This window comes from Pundamilia nyererei, unplaced genomic scaffold, assembly GCF_000239375.1.
Source record: "Pundamilia nyererei isolate P.nyererei 1_Seehausen unplaced genomic scaffold, PunNye1.0 scaffold00202, whole genome shotgun sequence".
Classification (NCBI taxonomy): Eukaryota; Metazoa; Chordata; class Actinopteri; order Cichliformes; family Cichlidae; genus Pundamilia; species Pundamilia nyererei.
This window is the reverse complement of record NW_005187603.1, coordinates 509,015-530,904: the sequence shown is the minus strand read 5'-3', so window position 1 is coordinate 530,904 and position 21,890 is coordinate 509,015. Positions and strand designations below refer to the sequence as shown.

Below are 21,890 nucleotides of genomic sequence, written 5' to 3'. Positions count from 1 at the left end.
TGTGTGTGTGCGTGCGTGCGTGTGTGTGTGTGTGTGTGTGTGTGCGTGTCACCGTGTCTTTGAGGTGACTCATCACTCACCTGCACAGGTGTGACTGTAGCTTGAACCCTGACCTGTGTCCTGCACCTCAGCCCACCCCCTCAGTCAGCCCCCCCCCCTTCCCTGACAGAACCAGGTCCATCCGAGTCTCTGTGTCTGATAGGTTCGTCTCCGAGCCGTCTGTCTCAGTCTGGGTGTCCCTTCGAGGACATCTGGGTTCTCAGGGACTCGTGTCATGGTAAGAGCCCCCACTAACGTCAGCTCTTCCTCCCCGGCTGCTCTGAAGCTGCTCCGCTCAACGCTCTGCATCAGGACCCCACACACCAAGACCGCCAAACGCCCCTCACTCAGTCTCAGGGCGCTGCTGCCTGGCTTTACCTCGGGCCTCCTCGTGATGTCTCAAGTTGCTTCATGTTGTCGAATAATCGTTTGTACGTCTGTTCGCGCCCTCTGATGTCACCAGTGCTATCACTTCCACCATGATGCCGAGTCTGTTTGAGAGGGGAAGCTCCCAGAGAAAGCAAACAGGAAGTTGGCTTCAGATGTTGAGCTTTAGTGCTCAGTAGCAGAAAGTTCAATCTTTTCAACAGTGAGGTGAGCGTGCTCAGAGCTAAAAGGCTGTTCCTGGCTCAAAACACACTTTGAAATAATCTAAGAGTTTAGGAAGTTTGAGACGTGGTGGTCTGCTGATCGCAGCTGGACTTTTTAGGTTCTTGAACACGTTTCAAGATGGCAGCTGAAACATCTTCAGGAACCTGAAACAAAGTCCAGTTACGTCCAGCTTCAGCGGCTCAGGCGACCCTAACCTGTACGAGTGAGAGAAACCTCCACCGCTCCAATGTATGACTGAATGAGATGGTCAGTCCTGTCTTTCAGACCTGCTGCAGCTGAGACTTTACCTCACAGCACTCAAAACTAAATGCAGATACATCCTTTAGTCCCCTCGCCGCTCGTCACGCCAGTTGTGTGAAACCAGCCGTTAAAGAAAAGGCGGGAGAGTCGTCCTGGTGTGTCGGGTCCAAACACTCTGAATGATGCGCTGTGTCGCCTGCTTCAGCCTGAACTCGCGCTCTGAGCGTCGGGCTCCCACAGGGGAGTTTGCAGAGCTGCGTTTGTGAGCACGGATCAGGTGTGTTTGAGGAAATGTTGTGCATGATTCGATGCTTTTCTCTCAGCGGCGGCGGATCAGCGGGAGAATCTTTTGATCCTGACGTGATTCCGGGTCGATTGAGAAGCTTTCCAGCTGCTCGTGCAGCTCAGGTAGATGTTGCACGAGCAGCTTCCCGGTCAGACTCGTGCCTGCAGCTGTGCTCCCACGCATCCCGTCCGCCACCCCCCATCTCCTCCAGCTTCCTCCAGCCTGACGTGCGTTGATGGTGGCTGGCGGGTTTGTTCATTGCCGTGTTTTTGGTTTGCAGCTGGAGACAGAAACAGCGTCGGGAGCACCGGCAGCGTGGGCAGCACCCGCAGCGCCGGCAGCGGGCAGAGCACTGAGAGCAGCCACGCCCCCAACGGACTGCAGCACCACGCCAGTCACCATGACAACAAGGTACAGCGATGCACGTGGACACATAAGCACCTTTTTTTGAGCCCGTTTCTCAGATTTGGAAACTTTAATCTGGGCGAGTCTCTGATTTGAATACAGAAATGTTTTGACTGAGTCGGTTTCACTACCACAGCCCCACTGTGACCTTTGACCCCCTGAAACACACTTTTATTGATTTCTGGAAAAGGATTTAGGAGTTTACATAAACAGACCTCGGTAAGCTCGGGTGTCACGAATCACGTGAAACACAGAATTAGATGAGGAAATGACATGTGACTCCTGACACGCCGAGTACATCTGATGGCTGCAGATGCTACAGACAGCTTGTGTTTTCAGTTCTGCCCTGTGAGAAGTTATCACTGCACTGTGGATGGAAACATTTCATATTTGACTTGAACTGAGTGAACGCTCACATGTCTTATTATTGCTTTTATCAGTTTACAAAAGAAGAAGAAGGGGGGAGGATTTACTGAGTAATGCTGGAAGTCGGATTCCAAGGCTGGAAAAGTGTTTCAGGAATCGCCCCCACACCTTGTAAAACTTGCCGCTGTTATTACTAATCGCATACCGGATCTTTTCAAGGCTGGGATAATACATAAGGTCCCTCAGCCATTGAGCCTGGCTGGGCAAAGGGGCAGCCCTCCATCTTAGTAGGATTGTACGTCTAGCTACAAGGGAGGCGAAGGAGAGCGTGCAACGCTGTGACGAGGTCAACCGTGCATCAGCCTCCCCGGTGGTGCCAAAAAGAGCAACTAATGGGTTAGGATCCATATGGTGTCCAAGAGTTAGGGACAAGGTTTGAAATATATCTCTCCAGGCTAGGGCACGCCCAGAACATATGGATAAGGGAAGCCTCCGCACTCCCACACTTATCACAAGAGGGGTCAACATTCGGATACGTACGAGATAGTTTGACTTTGGAGAGATGGAACCTATGCACGACCTTAAATTGTAAAAGACAGTGGCGGCACATAGGGACGTGGAGTTAACGTGAGTATTAAGTCTCGTGTCTCCATAGACAATGACTGATTTAAATCTTGTTCCCAGGCCGTTTTAATCCAATCTATCGAGGAAACGTTCATGCTCACCAGCCTGTCATAGATAAGAGATAAACCCTTTACGTGTTGGAACTAGAGTAAGGTGCATATCCCCTGGGCTTGCAGCTGGAGCTACTGGGAAATTTGGAATCTGAGATTGAAGGAAATGTCTGATCTGCACATATCTGCAAAGATGTGTACGTGGGAGATTAAACTTTTCAGAAAGCTGAGCAAAAGACGCAAAGGTATTGTCAAAAAACAGATCATTGAAACATGTAATGCCCCTGTCATGCCAATCTCGAAATATAGGATCAGATAATGATAGCTGAAAAAAAGGGTTAGAGAAAATTGGACTCATAAGGGAGAAGCCTGTTAATCCAAAATGCTTATCACATTAATGATTTGAATACCTGAGAGTCAGACTCAGTAAAAGCTCCTAAACTGACCTAAAGATTTGCTGAAATCTCTCATGTGTCACGATTTGCACAGATTTGCCTTTGCATTTATAGTTTTTCTTCTAAATTATTTTCTTTTGTGTGTTGATGTGAAGCTCTGTGCTGCTCGCTGACTGTTTTACATGTTTTTATGTGCAGGCGGCGCCCTCTGCTGTTGATCCAGGGCAGTCTGCAGACTTTGGCAGGCCGGCCGATCATCCTGCAGGTACCTATTCAGTTCAATTCAATTCATTATATTACAATAATACACACAGAGAAAAACCCCAAAATCATATGACCCCCTATGAGCAGAAAAAACCCCTTATAAGAGGAAGTAACCTGAGGCTCAGGGAGGGGCGGGGCCATCTGCTGCGACTGTCTGTGTGTTGAACAGTGTTGGGGAGTAACAGAATACATGTACTGGTGTTACATATTTAAAATACAAAATATGAGTATTCCCTTACAGTTACCGTTTAAATAGGTGGTAATCAGAATACAGTTACTTTGTTGAAATAAATAGAATACTCGGCGGTCATTTCCTGTTTCATATGTTAGGCTATCCCCTCTCTATGCTTTCTCCAATTTTGGTGATTAAATGCAGTGGAGGGTAGGTGTAGGTCAGTTGGATGAGCATGCAAGCATATGGTGCATAGCTGAGAGCGGCCGGCCCGTGTTCAAGTAAGACCTGCGGCACTTTACTCAATTTCCTTCTGGGATTAATACACTGATTCTGATTGCTGAAAACCCAAACAAAACACTCAATAAGAGGCTCTAATGTAAGCGTCCTGTTAATAGTGTCAGTTACGCAATGGACCCGGAGCCAGCACAACAGAGCCAGCAGTGCACGGGCAGGAATTCTTACTTGGAATTTCCAACACCACTCCTTAAGAAGAATTGGATTCAGTATCTTCGATGTTCTATTGCTGTGTGATTTTTCTTATTACTATTAATGAAGGCTACTCTCCACCGAGCTAACATTATTAGCTGGCGTTAGCTGAGGTTAGATCATAGACTGTTAGACTGTTTGTAAATACTCAAGATTTCCTGAGAACACAGCGCAATCTTTCCACAATTGGAACGGCAGTGTACTTGATGACATCACAGCTCCATCCCCTCTTAATTTAACTGTGATTAATATTTGCAATGGAAATTACACATGACATAAAACTTACTAATGATGTAGTAGATTTCTTTAAGAAAAAAAAGGTAATTTCAAGAAGTATTTTAAGCACTTTGGCAAGATTTGCTTTTATGTATCATCTGTTTCATAATGTCCAATAACCTTCATACAGTTAAGCACAATCACTACATGACAGAAACACAAGCTTAATCTCTCTTAATAAACATAGTACACATGTATGCCTGAATAAAAACAAACAGCTGAGATGTTAGAACACTTTCAGCCTTCAGGATCTCCACGTATTAACATGCTGTTTTTAGACTTGATGGATAGCATTAACAACCTGCTAGCTGCAAATAATCATGTGCAGTTCCACATGATTATTAACAGACAAAAAGAAAACATATTACTGATACAGAAATATTTTTCTATACGAGATCGCTGCAAAAAGTGCAGCCTTACCTAATGCCCACCTTACTGTTACTCATTTTATATTAAGATTTAAAAATCTAGTTGATATTGGTATGGCGAGCAACCTTCAGCAATAGTAATAAATCACACAGCAATAGTACATCCATCCATCCATCCCTTTTCTTCCGCTTATCCGGGGGCCGGGTCGCGGGGCAGCAGCCCAAGCAGAGAAGCCCAGATCTCCTTCTCCCCAGCCACCTCCTCCAGCTTATCCGGGGGAACATCAAGGCGTTCCCAGGCCAGCCGAGAGATATAATCTCTCCAGCGTGTCCTGGGTCTGCCCCGGGCCCTCCTCCCAGTGGGACATGCCCGGAAAACCTCGCCCAGGAGGCATCCTTGTCAGATGCCTGAAACACCTCAACTGGCTCCTTACAATGTGGAGCAGCAGCTGCTCTACTCTGAGCCCCTTCCGAATGGCCGAACTTCTCACCCTATCTCTAAGGGAGAGGCCAGCCACCCTTCGGAGGAAGCTCATTTCCGCCGCTTGTATCCGCGATCTCGTTCTTTCAGTCACTACCTACAGCTCGTGACCATAGGTGAGGGTACGTCGACCGGTAAATTGAGAGCTTCGCTTTTACACTCAGCTCCCTCTTCACCACAACAGACCAGTACAGCGTCCGCATCACTGCAGCCGCTGCACCAATCCGTCTGTCGATCTCCCGCTCCCTTCTCCCATCACTCGTGATCAAGACCCCGAGATACTTGAACTCCTCCACTTGGGGCAGGAACTCATCCCTGACCCGGAATGGGCACTCCACCCTTTTCCGGCTGAGGACCATGGCCTCAGATTTGGAGGTGCTGATTGTCATTCCCACCTCTTCACACTCAGCTGCGAACCATTCCAAGGCAAACTGGAGGCCATCACTTGATGAAGCCAACAGGACCACATCATCTGCAAAAAGCAGAGATGAGATCCTGAGACCACCCAAGTGAAAGCCTTCCGCCACTTGGCTACGCCTAGAAATTCTGTCCATAAAAACTACGAACAGAATCGGTGACAAAGGGCAGCCCTGGCGGAGCCCATCACCCACTAGGAACAAGTCCAATTTATTGCCGGCTATGGGGACCAAGCTCTTCCAATGGTCGTATAAGGACTGAATGGCCAAACACCCCATACTCCCGGAGCACTCCCCACAGAACCCCCCTGAGGGACACGGTCGAATGCCTTCTCCAAGTCCACAAAACACATGTAGACTGGTTGTGCAAACTCCCATGCGCCAAGAGGATAAAGAGCTGGTCCAGTGTTCCACAACCAGGGCGAAAACCGCATTGTTCCTCCTGTATCCGAGGTTCGACTAGCGGACAAACTCTCCTTTCCAGCACCCTGGCATAGACTTTCCCAGGGAGGCTGAGGAGTGTGATTCCCCTGTAGTTGGAACACACCCTCCGGTCCCCTTTCTTAAAGATGGGGACCACCTCTCTGGTCTGCCAGTCTAGTTGTACTGCCCCTGATCTCCACGCAACATCACAGAGACCTGTCAACCAAGACAGCCCTACAACATCCAGAGCCTTCAGGAACTCGGGGCGGACCTCGTCCTCCCCAGGGGCTCTGCCACCAAGAAGTTGTTTAACTGCCTCAGTGACCTCGCCCCCAGAGATTGGTGGGTCATCCCCTTCGTCCCCAGACTCTGCTTCCACCATGGAAGACGTGCCAGTGGGATTGAGGAGATCCTCGAAGTATTCCTTCCACCGCCTGACAATTTTCTCAGTCGAAGTCAGCAGCACTCCACTCGCACTATACACAATACAGGTAGAGCACCACTTTCCCCTCCTGAGTCGCCGGACAGTTTGCCAGAATCTCTTCGAGTCAGTCCCAAAGTCTTTTTTTCCATGGCCTCTCCAAACTCCTCCCACACCCGAGTTTTTGCTTCTGCCACCCCCCGCTGCATTCTGCTTGGCCTGTCAGTACCTATCAGCTGCCTCCGGAGTTCCACAGGCTAACCAAGCCCGCTAGCACTCCTTCTTCAGCTTGGTGGCTCCCTTCACCTCTGGTGTCCACCATTTGGTTCGGGGATTACCACCATGACAGGCACCAACTACCTTGCACCCGCAGCTAAGTGCAGCGGCTTCAGCAATGGAGGTGCTGAACATGGTCCATTCGGACTCAATGTCCCCAGTCTCCCTCAGAATGCTGTTGAAGCTCTGCCGGAGGTGTGAGTTCAAGATCTCGCGGACCGGGGCCTCTGCTAGACGTTCCCAGCACACCCTTACTGTACGTTTGGGCGCGCCAGGTCTGTCCAGTGTCCTCCCTCGCCACCTGATCCAACTCACCACCAGGTGTTGATCAGTTGACGGCTCAGCCCCTCTCTTTACCTGAGTGATGATGATGATGAGTGTGCAAAACATAAGGCCTCAGGTCTGGTGATGGGATTACAAAATGGATCATCTACCTGTGGCCTAGAGTTTCTTGGTGCAGCGTGCACTTATGGACACTCTTATGTTCGAACATGGTGTTCGTTATGGCCAAACTGGTTTGCACAGAAGTCCAGTAACAAAACACCGCTCGGGTTCAGATCCGGGAGGCCATTCCTCCCAATCACACTCTTCCAGGTCTCACTGTCGTTGCCCACGTGAGCACTGAAGTCTCCCAGTAGGACAACAGAGTCCCCAGGGGGAGCTGCCTCCAGTGCCCCAACCAGGGACTCCAAAAAGGCTGGGTACTCTGAACTGCCACTCGGCACATAAGCACAGATGACAGTCAGACCCGTTCCCCGACCCGAAGGAGAAGGGAACAAACCCTCTCGTCCACTGGGAGAAACCCCAATATACCAGCAGCAAGCCGAGGGGATAACAAGATACCCACCCCAGCCCGACGCCTCTCACCAGGGCCAACTCCAGACCGAGACAGAGTCCAGCCCCTTTACAGGAGACTGGTTCCAGAGCCCAGGCCATGCGTTGAGGTGAGCCCGACTGTATCTAGCTGGTACCTCTCAACCTCACGCACTAACTCGGGCTTTTTGCCCACCAGAGAGATGACATTCTATGTCCCAGTTGCCAGTCTTTGTAGCCGGGAATCGGTCCGCCAGGGCCTCCACTTTTGGCTGCCACCCGACTCACATTGCACCCGACCCCTACGGTGAGTCGTGCGGTGGTGGGCCTGCAGAAAGATGGGCCCATCTCCCTTTTTCGGGCTGTACCCAGCCGGGCCCCATAGACTAAGGCCTGGCCATCAGACGCTCGCCCTCGGGTACCCTCCCTGGGCTTGGCTCCAGGGTGGGGCCCCGGTAACCCTATCCCGGGCAGGGTGAACTGTTCCCTTGGTGGTATTTTCATAGGGATCTCCTAAATCACTCTTTGTCTGGTCCCTCACCCAGGACCAGTTTGCCATGGGAGACCCTACCAGGGGGCTAGCCACCAGAAAACATAGCCCCTGGGATCCCTGGGACACACAAACCCCTCCACCGCGATAAGGTAGCGATTCGCAGAGGGGCATAGTACTTTCATATAGTTGTAAAAAGCATGATAATATATTAAGTAATCCAAATTATTCAGAATATGTTACTCTCATTGAGTAATGTAACCGAATATGTTACAAAATACATTTTGGGCCATGTAATCTGTAATCTGTAGTGGAATACATTTTAAAAGTAATCTTCCCAACACTGGTCTTAAATCACATCTGAAATTACGATAAAAGTCGTAATGCACCATCTGTGAAGCAGAGATATGTTCTGCAGCAGCATACATTGGTCCTTCCGTTCCATTTCCTGCCTTATTTTACCTCCTGTCACTTTGAGGTGCTGCAGTAAATAATATCTAAGGTGTGTTTGATCTGCGTTGATCATCTCCTTCGTGTAGGCGGGACTCCTCGGAGGCAGACAGTGACGGTGCAGAGACCTGCAGAGCAGAGCTTCTCCCAGCAGTTTGTTCGTCCTCAGCAGCTGCTGGATGGGAAGGTAAAAAGCAGCACTTTAAAACCAACTTCATGCTGTTAGTTTTTGTTTTGCATCACAATAATTTGCACATCAGCGTGGGAAAGTTCCAGAAAGCAGGTTTAACAAACAGAGTTTACATAAACCTGATTCCTCTGAGCTGGCCTCTGGTTCTATTTAAAAGCTGTAACTAAAAGAAGTAAGATCTTACTTGCGTGTATCACCTGATGAATTAATGTCTGTGTGTGTTTTAGGATGCAGAAGCCATCTATCAGTGGCTGAGTGAGTTCCAGCTCGAGCAGTACACCGGAAACTTCCTGAACGCTGGATATGATGTACCAACCATCAGCAGGATGACCCCTGAGGTGACCCTTCACTCCTTTATTAAAAAAAGAACTGCACAACTTCTGTTGAAGTCATCCGCCCTCAGTATCAACATAGGATGACACAAATTTAGACCCACTGCATCAGAACCAACCCAAAGAAAAACAAACTGCATCTCCATCTAAGAGGAGCCCTGACATAAACAGGTCCCAGCACACTTGGACCTGATTCACAATGACCTGAACACACCCTGCAGGTTTTAGATCCTTGTACTCTTCTCCCATGACTTCTGCGTTTTCTTTTTACACTCATTGTGGCATTGTGATTTCACTTAAATGACAACCTCCGGAGCTGATAAAATGAGGCTAGCGCTGAACCACCAAAAGCTGCAGTTTCTCCAACACCCAGGAGGGGCAGCAGTGAGTCAGTCCCCATAAACTCCCATGTTAAAACTTTACAGCTGAAACAAACGTGTTTACAGCCTGATACACAAACTGTTTGATTTATGTAGATGACTTCCTCCTTCATAAAATATAATAAAATTCTAGAATTCTATTAGATGTCATGAAAAAATAATTTTCCAGATCCACGCCGCTTGTTGTCCAAAGGTTTCTGTTTCCGAAAAAAAGCTCACAAGCTTCAAAAACCAACAGGTGACATCACAGTGGTGACAGAACTTTTTATAAATGTTAGAAAGAAAAATTAGAAGCGAAACGTTTGTAAATGTGTAAATTCATCCATCCATTCGCTTCCGCTTATCCTTTTCAGGGGCGCAGGGGGCGCTGGAGCCTATCCCAGCTGTCATAGGGCGAGAGGCAGGGTGCACCCTGGACAGGTCGCCAGTCTGTCGCAGGGCCAACACACAGGGACAGACAACCATTCACACTCACATTCAATTCACTATTTATTCCGGTTTAAAATGATCTAAAGATCAGTGAAAGTTAAAGAGTATTTCATAATTCGAAAACATTCTTGACACAATGTAAAAACTTACAAATTACAGAACCTTTTTTCATAGACGGATTCTTCTTTGTGATTAACTGAATAATCCAGTGAAGTATTGACCCGTGTCACGCTGACTGTAAACCACTGATATAAACTCAGTCTCAGATGCAGTCGCAGGACTTTGCGGCTCTGCGTGTGGCGTGTGGTGACTCACTGATGTTTAATGTGTGCAGGATCTCACGGCCATCGGAGTGACCAAACCAGGACACCGCAAGAAAATCTCCATTGAGATCAACAACCTGAACATCCCCGAGTGGCTGCCAGAGTACATCCCAGTAAGACTGTCCGCTGTTTCGTGCACACACTGCTGCATAATAAGCTCAATACTTTTCACCTGATCCAACTCACGTGGCCTTTTCTCACAGTCTGATCTCTGCGAGTGGCTCAGTGCCATCGGCCTCCCGCAGTACCACAAAAAACTCTCAGAAAATGGCTATGACTCCATCAGCATCGTCAAAGACCTCACCTGGGAGGATCTGCAGGAGATCGGCATCACCAAGCTGGGTGAGGACTCGTTGGATCTTTGAGTTTGTGGACTGTGTTTCTGTCTGCGTTTTGAGTCTGATAAGTCAATTTGCTTCCAGGCCACCAGAAGAAGCTGATGTTGGCAGTTAAGAAGCTGTGTGACATCCAGAGAGCGATCCTTCAGGCTGAATCAGGCCAAGGCACGCTGCGACGCAAAGGTCCCGGAGCCCTTCACCTGGTCGCCATTGAGGCCGATGCTGGCAGCGAATGCTCTTCACCTCACACCCCGAAGATGCTGACCTTCCAGGACAGCGAGCTGAGCGCCGAGCTGCAGACAGCAATGTCAAGCCACTATGGAGACTGCGAGGAAGGTTTGGCCATCAAGAATGCGGTGGGGATGTCCCAGAGCCAGGAGAGCATTGACACCCGGTCCAGAGGTTCTGGACGCTCACAGGAGCCTCCTACAGCCTCCATCACCCCCCAGAACTGGTCCCAGGAGAGCCTGGAGGGCAGCCCCGCCAAGGAGAGGAATCTTCCTGAGGGATGGGACCAGAGGCCCCTACAGCAGCAGCCTCTGCCAAAACAGGTTCCTCTGGGTACGGCCACTGTGTTCAAGTACCCGGCCATCCCCGCAAAGCCCAAACTGCCTGGATCCCAAGGCTCCTCCCCTCACGGCTCCCCAACCCTGAAGGGGTTCAGTTACCTGCACTCTCAGTGCGGTTCTGCAGACCTGAACTCGTCTCCCAGGCACCAGAACCACGCTATGACCCTGACACCACCCAACAAGCGCACCCAGACCATCACCCGCTACGCTCTGTCAGACGGAGAGCCCGATGAGGACGATGAGGAGCTGATGCGTGCTGGAAACGTGCCATCTTACGCCACTTTAACGCGCAAGCCCGGCCGCCACCAGCTGGCTCGACTGCAGCCAAGTCCAGACAAAAATGGCAGCGTGGGACGCAGTCAGTCGTTTGCTGTCCGTGCCCGGAAAAAAGGTCCCCCTCCTCCTCCCCCAAAGAGACTGAGCTCAGTGAGCAGCACCACCAGTGGCGAGCTGAGCGACAGCAGCACGACTTCGTCCACTGGCGGCGTAGTGACTGATAGTCCGGGGAGCGTGCGCAGCATCGCAGCGTCCCTGGAAAGCGGCGCAGAGGGGAAGAGCAGCTCCACACCAGATATTGTGCGGCACGAGGCTCCATCTCCCTCCCTCAGCTCCGAGGTTGCAGGAGTAAGGAGGAGGGTGAAGAGCCAGTGTGTTTCCACCGAGAACAACGGCAGCACCAAGCAGGACCGAGGGGTCAAATCGGACTCCGAGGAAGAAGAGTCAAACGGTCATGGACTGGAACGCTCCTCGTCACCTCAAAACAGCTCCAGCGAGTGCATCCCCTTCGCCGAAGAGGGCAACCTGACCATCAAACAGAGGCCCAAAGCTCCAGGTCCGCCCAGGGCTGAGGCCGTGCTGGAGCCTCCTGATAAGCCAGCGGCCAAAAATCTGGAGGTGCTGGAGTTTAATCTGAAAGAGTCGGACACGGTGAAGCGCCGACACAAACCCAAAGACAAGGAGCAGGGAGGAGGGTCCCCCAGCAGAGAGGGAGCAGGGGCCACCGAGCCCGAGTCTGACAGCAGCAGGCCTCCATCCCTGAACCCGGAGGTCAGTCTGAGAATCAGTGAGACCAGCGTGGAGAGGCCAGCCAGTCCAGCAACCGGTTCCCCCATTAAACCTCCTCTCTCCCCTAAACCTGCTGTCGCCCCCAAACCTGTCCGGCACAGTCTGCTGGCTTCACAGGGTAAGAGACTCACACCTCACTGATACGCTGTGACATTATAAAACCCGCAGATTCTGCTTCTTAAGGAAATGTGGGCTCAGTAACTGACTGAATTCTGATTTGACTGTAGATGAAACATGCGAGTCCTACTTTCTTTGACTTGTGATCTGTTACTACGCCCTCTGGTTTCACTTGGATGAAAGAGAAACTGGAACTTTGGCTCTGGGCTTGGAGTAGGGGCATGTTCTAGTTACTTTGAGTCTTTTATTTCTAGACAGAGCTTGAGACTGGGACTTTTGGGCTTTGGACTTTTTGAGTTGGACTTAGACGCTTTCCTGGGTCTTGGTTCTTTTTCTTTTGGGTGCTCCCTTTAGTGGTCTCCACAGTGGACCATCTGCCTCTATCCCAGCATCCTCTTCTGTCATGCTAACCCTCTGCACGTCTTCCTCTTTTTTTCCTACCTGGCAGCTCCATCTTCATCATCTTTTCACCAAATATCCACACTCTCGCCTCTGCACATGCAGATCAGCTAAGCCTTGCCTCTCTAACTTGGTACTATTACAAATTTGCAGATTTGCTAGATAGAAGTATCTCAGTCGTGTTTGTCAGTGATGGTGGAACTTGAGATGGAAAGGAAGATTAGAATGGATGCATGATTCAATTCAATTACATTTTATTTATACAGCAACAAATCACAACAACAGTCGCCTCACGGCTCTTTATATTGTACAGTAGACCCTACAATAACACATACAGAGAAAACCCAACAGTCATATGACCCCCTATGAGCAGCACTTTGGCGACAGTGGGAAGGAAAAACTCCCTTTTAACAGGAAGAAACCTCCGGTTCAGGGAGGGGCGGGGCCATCTGCTGTGATTGGTTGGGGAGAGAGAAGGAAGACAGGATAAAGACATGCTGTGGAAGAGAGACAGAGGTTAATAACAGATAAGAAATGCTCAGTGCATCATGGATGGATGAAAGGATGCAACTTGACTTGTAGGTTGACACGTCTCAATCTTCACTTGGCACTTGTTGGTGTTTTACTGTATGGATATCTTCTTCTGCAGGACTGTCGTCTCCTACTGTGACCGTCAGTGTGGTTCAAAGTCTGGCCTTCACCTCTCCATCCTCACCCGCCCGCGGGCCTCCAGCTCCATCCGCTAAGGCCCCCCAGAGCCCGTCTCTGGCAGCTGGGAGGTCTCACATATATGCATTGGGTCCAGGTCTTCCCCCTGAGCCGTCCGTGGGGGTGGAGGTGGCTCAGCAGAGACTGGATCAGACCAGCACGTCTCTGGCAGCAGCTCTAAAAGACGTCGAGAGAAAACTGAACGTGGAGAACAGCTCTGACAGGTAAGATCACCCACCTGAGGGTCAGGTCAAAATCACAGTCGACTCATTTTCCCCAGCATGGCTGCCCTTCCCACAGCAACTGAAGCATTTCGTTTGGACCTTACTTTGGTAGTTATCTGGTGTCACAGCAGCTTTCAGACTGTATGGAAGCTTTCTTCTCTTCTGTGTTTGCATCATAAGTAATGTACATTTGTGTCTCATTCTTTAACACCAGTGGACCGAACCAAGTGAGGTCTGCAGGAACCATTTTGGACGACATCGGCAACATGTTCGATGACCTGGCCGACCAGCTGGACGCCATGTTGGACTGACATAAACAGGAAGCCCAACGTAAACCTCAGGAAGTGACATATGGATTAAGAAGGCCTGCCCAGTGGGAGGAGCTACTGCCTCCGCCTGAACACCAGCACTTAGTCAAACGGAGTCGTCTACATTTCTCAGCTGTGTCTGGTCTCTGGTTGCAGGTCGGCGCGGCTCTTTAGTGTCTCAGCAGAAACCCTGAGCTGAATATTATATCACTGTTAAACATGAATACTGTAACATGAGTTTTTATGCTTCGGACATCAAAGGGCACAAAAGTCTCGCCATCGCCCGCTGGCCAGCTTCCTGCAGCTTCCTGATAAAAGACCTACTACAGACCATAATACTGGTTACCAGTCAGGATGATGAACTATGACTGCATGTATGAAATAATGGTTGGTACCATTTTTGCTGTTTGGATACTGAATAAATGTTGGAAACTCATCGAGGAGTAAAAACAGTACTTTGACTCTTACGTGATGGAGACTTCGGCAGGCAGAGACGAGGTGAGCTCAGAAACCAACGCTTTCATTCAGTGGCCTTCCATTAACCCGAGGTTCGCACTACCAGAGCAAACATTTCCAAATCAGGCACTTGAATCATCAGAGGGCCCAAACTAAGCAACGGCACACCCACCGACTGTATGCGGGAAAAGAGACTATTGACTGTGTTGCTGCAGGGAAGCTGATGCCTTTTCCTTTTTTGAACCAGCATCAGTGGCACTGCGTTATAAAACACGTCCTCGGTTTTTGTGGCAGCTTCTGTCAGAAAGCGCTGGCACCATCTCTGGAACTTTTTGCCTCTTTTAGCTCCTAGTTTTGGTTTCTGGGACATTTCGAGTTTCCAGTAACGTGGACAACACGTATCGTCAACATGTGCCGCCTATGAGGTTGCCGATCAGTAAGTGTAAACTTTTAAAATGTATTTTCAAGTGACCGTTTAAATATGACTTTATATGCAAACAGACTGAAGTTTCTGCTCTTTTACTTCGACTGTGCTGAAGACCTGTCACTGTTGTAACCTGAGTTTCTGTAGTTATCGTACTTTGTTTTCTTGCTGCTGAAACAAAACCTGGATGGTCTTCGACTGTTTTTACTGTGGAACCATGTCAAATCTAACCTTTGTAATATTTAAAGAAATCTATTTTATACAGATATTAACCCTGTGTAATAAGTTGTGTCTGCGATGGTTCAAAACCTTTTCTACTCTGTGTTTATGAAAACCTGTAAAAGTGCTCGACTGTGTTGTTTGTTCAAAGGGAAGAAAAGCATATTAAGCTCATTTCACGTGTGGACAGCTGACCACAGCATGAGACACTTATATACACACATGTTATTTTTTATATTCATTTTAGCCAAATTAGTATTTAAATTAGAGTCATTGAAATATGTATATTGTACACCAGTAGAGGTATATACAGGAGTGCATATCCAACCAAAGGTCTGTACAGATTTTCATAAACATTTCCTTTAAAAGAAAATGAGTGAAATTTGCAGCTGTTACCCTCGTTATTGTAAGATGCTTCTGAAATGTTATTTTCATGTCCAGCCTGCAGGGTATGGATACTGCATGCCATGCTTGCTCTGTGGCATTTGTGCGCTGTCTGTTGTTGTCCTGTCGTTGTGTGGTCTGTGTGAATGAGATGCTCTGCTTTGGATTTGTGATTCTCAGGAAAATCCCCGTATGCATGGCTGCTCCATGCCTCCTGTTCCCAATGTGCCAGACTAAGATTTCCATCTCAGCTGGCCAAACAGACGGCAGCAGTACCACTTCTGTTTTGTTCATTGGTCAATCTTAAAAGGTTAGCGCCTGTGATATAAAAGTTTTGCTGAAACGTGTTTGAAATCAAAGCAACGTTCCCACTGTGGCTGGTTTACTGGCAAATACTCCATTCGGGGCCAGTAACAAAACAGGTTTTAAGGTGGTGTTTGAAGTTTAGCATAGCTATTTATGAAGCACTAGTACTAACATCCTCAGCAGGTGTTACACACACATATAAAGCTGGATATCATCAGCACAGAAGGTCATGCAGCTGTATTTTCAGGTATTTGACTGTACAGGGCAAATAAAGAGGACCCAGGAGGCTTCCCTGAGGAGTCCCCACATTAACCATAGTGCATCTGTTATGACATGTCACCTTTTAACATTGTAGCAATCATTTTTAAGTCTTTCATACAACCTGCTATTGTCCATCAATGTTTTATATCACAGCTTAAAACATGTTAGAATCACTGAAACACGATCTTCCAAAGTAATCTCCAGAAACAGTGAATATGTAATGTAAGTGTAGTGTGTTGTTGAGCTGGATGATGTGTGTGTGTGTGCGCTGCTGCTTTTGTTTGGTTGTTCTTTTGTCCTCTGAGCTGTTTGTGTAACCATTAAATATACATACTGTCCTGATTTGGGGTTTCTTTACTCGTACTTGTGACACTGACACACAGCTTCACCACAGATGGGCCGATTACTTTTTCACGCAACAAGTAAAGTAAGGGATTACTATTGCAAAAAATAAATTAGATTACTGTTACTTTCCCGTAGGCACGCTGCGTTACTGAACCGTGCTTTTGTTTGTGTGTCTCATGATAATGACGTACGAGCGTGTGGCGTCCGTGGCAGCAACAGACGTGCAGATCAACAACAGATAATATGGAGTGATGGAGAGAGTACGACCGTGCAGCGTTTAAAGCGTGGAAGTAATCACATTACTTTGAGTTTGATTGCATAAAAAGTGACGAAAACATTAGCGTCTGCTGTTCACTCTGTGGGAAGAAAAGTTTCTACAGCGAAAAATTAAACTTCAACTCTGAGCGAGCAGCGAGCACGACTGTGATATTCACAGAGAAACCCCGGATGAATGACCATGGGGGGGGGGCTTCATTAAAACAGAAAAATGGAGTTAAAAGTCTTAAATTTTTTGAGCTATGGAGGAGATCAAAACTCCAGACATCCAGAGGCCCCCAGAACACAAGAGACCAAGGAAGACCAACAGAGGGGCAGCCGCGCCACTGTCCCAGAAAGAGCTGAGGAGAGTCCCAGATGAGGGCTCACTCAGCAGCCGCGGAGCAGAAGCCTGGGGGGGTTGCAGTGACGCGCCCGTGAGCTCCGCCGGCAGCCAGCTGTGCCTGAGTGACCGAGCCCCAGGCCGAGAGGCTCCTAACCACCAGATGACCCTCTCCCCAACAGTGGGTGTTTCAGTGTTTGTTTTTTGTGTGTGAAAATCCTAACTCAAAAAGTGAAATTGGAGTAAATTTGTGTGTCTGCTGTTAAGAGAGCTTGTGCAGATCTTTGTACATTAGAGAGTTTCATTCACTGTGTAAATTAAACACTACGGCAGTCTCGCAGCAGTCAGGAGCATTTTTGTGTTAAAATTTGTTCTCCCTGTTATTTGGAAGGAGTTTAGGTCAAATGTAGGGGGTGGGAATAGTAAGACCAGGAGATAGTGGAGTACCCTTAGAGAGCCAGCAAATGATTGGCTGAGAAGTCACCCCTATTGTTTATTCCTAACACCCCACCAGATGGTGGGAAAAAGTCGGCTTAGGGCCCACAACGACAACACCCAGAGCCCCACAACACCCAGAGCCCCACCGAGTCCAGGGCACCCGATCTAGTGGTACTGCAGGCACCCACGAGCTCCCCAGGTGCAGACCAGACATTGCAATGGGGGCCAACCCACCCCACAGGCGAGTCGGCCAAGAAAGCGCAGACCACCCCATCAGAGTTACCAACTCCTCAGTAAGGAAAATCGCTATTGGCTGTCCTAAAAGTCACTAGAAGTCGCTAAATGATGTCATCGCCTAATTTACATAATTGGTCATACTTGTGTAATTGTAACCAACGCTGTAGGAGAGAGAACATCATGGAAGATTCAATTCAATTCAATTTTATTTATATAGCGCTACAGAGAAAAACCCAACAATCATATGACCCCTATGAGCAGCACCTTGGCGACAGTGGGAAGGAAAAACTCCCTTTTAACAGGAAGAAACCTCCAGCAGAACCAGGCTCAGGGAGGGGCGGGGCCATCTGCTGTGATTGGTTGGAGAGAGAGAAGGAAGACAGGATAAAGACATGCTGTGGAAGAGAGATAGAGGTTAATAACAGATATGATTCAATGCAGAGAGGTCTGTTAATACATAGTGAGTGAAGAAGAAATACCCAGTGCATCATGGGAATGGAAGAACACAGTCTTACATATTTGTTTAATATGTGTGTTGAAGGACATGTCCTGGTCAAAAATGACTCCAAGGTTCCTCACAGTGTTACTGGAGGCCAAGGTAATGCCATCCAGAGTAAGAATCTGCTTAGATACCATATTTCTAGGCTTTTCAGGGCCGAGTACAATAACCTCAGTTTGATCTGAATTAAGAAGCAGAAAGTTAGCGGCCATCAGGAGGCACAGACAGGTCCACTCCCTCTCATTATACATGGAGAACAGGTGGAATCTGTCTCCACCTTCAGGTTTCTGAGGATCCACATGTCTGCTGATCTCACCTGGACCCACAGCACCATCACCCTGGTAAAGAACGCCCAGCAGTGGCTGCAGTTCCTCCATGTCCTGAGGAAGAATAACCTGGACCTGAAGCTGCTGCTGACCTGCTACAGCTCCTCAGTGGAGAGCGAGTTTGGTACTCAGGGGCCACGACTGAGAACAGGAAGGCTGCACAGAGGGTCATTAACAGCACCCCAAAACATCACTGACTGCCCTCTGCCAGCCCTGGAGGCCATGATCAGATCCTCCTGTCTCAGGTAAACCAGGGCCATCACAGGTGACCCCTCGCACCCCGCCCACCACCTGTTTCACCTACTGCCCTCTGGTCACGGCACAGACACACAAACACACATCCTGCCCACCCACCTCACCAATCTGAGCCATGGTGTGAGTAACCCTCAGCTCTCAGGTGACTCCCACACCGACTCTACTCTGACCGAGTCTTCTCTTTGCTCTCCAATCTGTGCTTTATTCTTATTCTGTGGAGTAATTTCATTGTACATTGACAATAAAGGGCTATTCTATTCTATTCTATTCTATTCTATTCTATTCTATGTTGCACTGGTCACATCTGCCTCTTAACACAGAATGTAAATATTACCAACACATGTTCCTATGAACTCAAACTTCGTGGAGCTTCTTTCCTTACTGCACACCTGAAATAAATGAGCCCTCTGAAGTTTTGAGATTAGAAATTTGCTTTTTTGAATGTGAAGCCAACGTACAAATGTTACAGGACTAAACTTCAAATCTTCACAGTATCAGTCAGAACTTTGTTATCCTCATTGAATAAACTTCTAAAGTTGAGACTGTCCTGATGAAATTTGGACAAACCTGTTTTACAGTTTCCAACGGCTGACAGGTCGGCTTTTGTACTCTGTGAAAAACATCTTACCTGAGGAGTTCTGACAAAGCCCCGCCCCCCACTGACTCACTTGAAAGAAACTAGGAAACACCTTGCTATTGTTCCTGACTAAAGAGACACACATACACCATCAGACCAAAGTACCAGCTTCCTCTGAGCGAGTCCAGCTGCAGGACACAAAGACAACAACAGCCACACTGAAAGTAAGTTAGTCTAAACATACGACTCAGAGGACGTTTCAGTGAAGAGGAGAAGGAGAACCAGGACTGACTGTACTTCCTGTTTTCAGCTTCATTCACAAACTCGATGGCTTCCGGATCAGACAAGGATCTTAACTGCTCGGTGTGTCAGAACATCTTCTCAGATCCTGTTGTTCTGTCATGCGGCCACAGCTTCTGTACAGACTGTCTGAAGAGCTGGTGGAGAGCAGACTTAACACACAAGTGTCCAGTTTGCAGGAGAAGATCTTCAAGGGACGATCCACCTCGTAACCTGGCTTTAAAGAACCTGTGTGAGTCCTTCCTACAGCAGAGAGATCAGCGAGCTTCAGAGGGTCTCTGCAGTCTGCACTCTGAGAAACTCAGACTCTTCTGTTTGGACCATCAGCAGCCAGTGTGTGTCGTCTGCAGAGACTCTGACAAACACAACAAGCACAGATTCAGACCCATCGATGAAGCTGCACGACAACACAAGCACAAGCTTCGGGAAGCTCTGGAGCCCGTAAAGAAGAAGTTAAAGGTCTGTGAAGAAGTCAAAGTGAAGTTTGACCAAACAGCAGAACACATTAAGGCCCAGGCCCGACGCACAGGGAGGCAGATTAAGGAGCAGTTTAAGAAACTTCACCAGTTTCTAGAAGGAGAAGAGGAGGCCAAGCTGGCTGCACTGAGGGAGGAAGAGGAGCAGAGGAGAGGGAGGATGGAGGAGAGGGTGGAGGCTCTGAGCAGAGAGATAGCAGCTTTCAGACACAGTCAGAGCCACAGAGGAGGAGCTGAGAGCTGAAGACGTCTCGTTCCTGCACAACTACAAGGCTGCAGTGGAAAGAGTCCAGCGCTGCCCCCTGCTGGATGATCCACAGCTGCCCTCAGGAGCTCTGATAGACCAGGCCAAACACCTGGGCAACCTGACCTTCAACATCTGGAACAAGATGAAGGACTTGGTGTCCTACACGCCGGCGATCCTGGACCCTAACACCGCTCACCCTGAAGTCCTCCTGTCTGAAGATCTGAGCAGCTTTAGAACAGGAGAGAGGCAGCAGCTTCCTGATAATTCCGAGAGGTTTGATGGAGACAGCTGTGCTGTCCTGGGCTCTGAAGGCTTTAAGTCAGGGACTCACAGCTGGGACGTTCAGGTTGGAGACAGCAAACTGTGGATAACAGGTGTGTCAGCAGAGTCCTGTCAGAGAAAGGGACACATACAATCTGGATTTCTGGAAATAGGGCATCAAAATGATCGATATTATGAATGGGCACCACCAGCTCCGGTGTCTTTTCTCCCAGTAAGGAGGAAGCTCCAGAGGATCAGAGTGACTCTGGACTGGGACGGAGGGAAGCTGTCGTTCTCTGATCTTGACACTGACACACACGTACACACCTTCACACACACCTTCACTGAGAGGATGTTTCCTCTTGTTGAAGGTGACTGTAAGTATTGCACCACAGTGCAGGTGTTACCGATGAAGGTGTGTGTGACAAAACAGGCTCCTGACTTTCCTGCTAAAGTGAGGAATTCAAAACAGCCAATTTAAGACGTGATGATAAATTTGGATTTAATCTGTTTGGTTTTGGGCTTTTTAGTTGTCTTCTGGTTCTCTGTTTCCTCTTCCCCTCTATAGAGTTGTTAACTGCATTGTGTTTGTAATTTTTAATTTATGTTGATTGTTCTGATCCTCTGTACGGGTTCTTTATGATAATATTTTTAGTTTTACTTTCTTCTTTTGAGTTCACTAAATTTTGTACTCTGGTTTATAGTTATGTCTTATATTTCGTTCCTTGACCCTAACCCCATGTCCCCTTGTATCTTCACCCACGACTGCAGACCTGCCGATGGTTCCAACACCATCATTGAGTTTGCTTTTTTAAGTTGCTAGCTGTTTTCTTCTGTGTTTGTTCCCCGTATTACTTTTCTTGTCACATCACCCTTGATTAGTTTCAGCTGTGTTTGTTCCCCACATTTTTCACCTTCCCTTGTTACCTCGGCTGTGTCCCAATTCAGGGTCTGCATGCTTGAAGTACGCGCACTACGCGTACTACGTACGGTGCGTACTATAAGTACGAGAAGTGCGGAAGTGAGAGGCTTGTGAAATGGGACGGTCTACGCTTCGTCGCGCTGTTCAGGTTGCCTAGCAACCATGATACTAACGGCGAGACACGTTACATACAGCTTTGTGTGACAGAAATGAAGGAGAAACATGTTTTGTTGGTCAATCATTTTTGTCATGACATCACTTTAGTTGAGTATCTGAGGCTGAGACCACGGGACTGTAAACATGATTGTTGGGCTTCATTTCTGTGCTGAACAGTCATTTAAGATTAGCTAGTAAATAACAATCAGTTGATGTTGTTCATGAGACTAAAGTAAATGGCCTGCATTTGTACAGCGCTTTACTTTGTCCCTATGGACCCCAAAGTGCTTCACACTACATTCACACACTGGTGATGGCAGCTACATTGTAGCCACAGCCACCCTGGGGCGCACTGACAGAGGCGAGGCTGCTGGACACTGGCGCCACCGGGCCCTCTGACCACCACCAGTAGGCAAACATGGGGTTAGTATCTTGCCCAAGGATATTTGGCATGCAGCCAGGGAT

General features: G+C 48.4%; 1 protein-coding gene and 1 pseudogene across 1 annotated transcript in view; both read left to right on the top strand.

The window, feature by feature from the left end:
• LOC102200334 (CASK interacting protein 2) overlaps positions 1-16,130 on the top strand; it is a 23,420-nt gene extending 7,290 nt beyond the window's left edge. Inside the window, exons 8-17 of the mRNA XM_013914519.1 lie at positions 203-277; positions 1,458-1,588; positions 3,216-3,282; positions 8,446-8,543; positions 8,774-8,884; positions 10,022-10,123; positions 10,214-10,352; positions 10,433-12,100; positions 13,148-13,430; positions 13,645-16,130. Of these exons, the coding sequence (XP_013769973.1) occupies positions 203-277; positions 1,458-1,588; positions 3,216-3,282; positions 8,446-8,543; positions 8,774-8,884; positions 10,022-10,123; positions 10,214-10,352; positions 10,433-12,100; positions 13,148-13,430; positions 13,645-13,741 (2,771 nt within the window). The 3' untranslated portion in view covers positions 13,742-16,130. The remainder of the gene's footprint in view (positions 1-202; positions 278-1,457; positions 1,589-3,215; positions 3,283-8,445; positions 8,544-8,773; positions 8,885-10,021; positions 10,124-10,213; positions 10,353-10,432; positions 12,101-13,147; positions 13,431-13,644) is intronic.
• Positions 16,131-19,223: 3,093 nt separating this feature from the next.
• On the top strand, positions 19,224-20,912 carry LOC102213801 (nuclear factor 7, brain-like; annotated as a pseudogene).
• Positions 20,913-21,890: the final 978 nt, after the last annotated feature.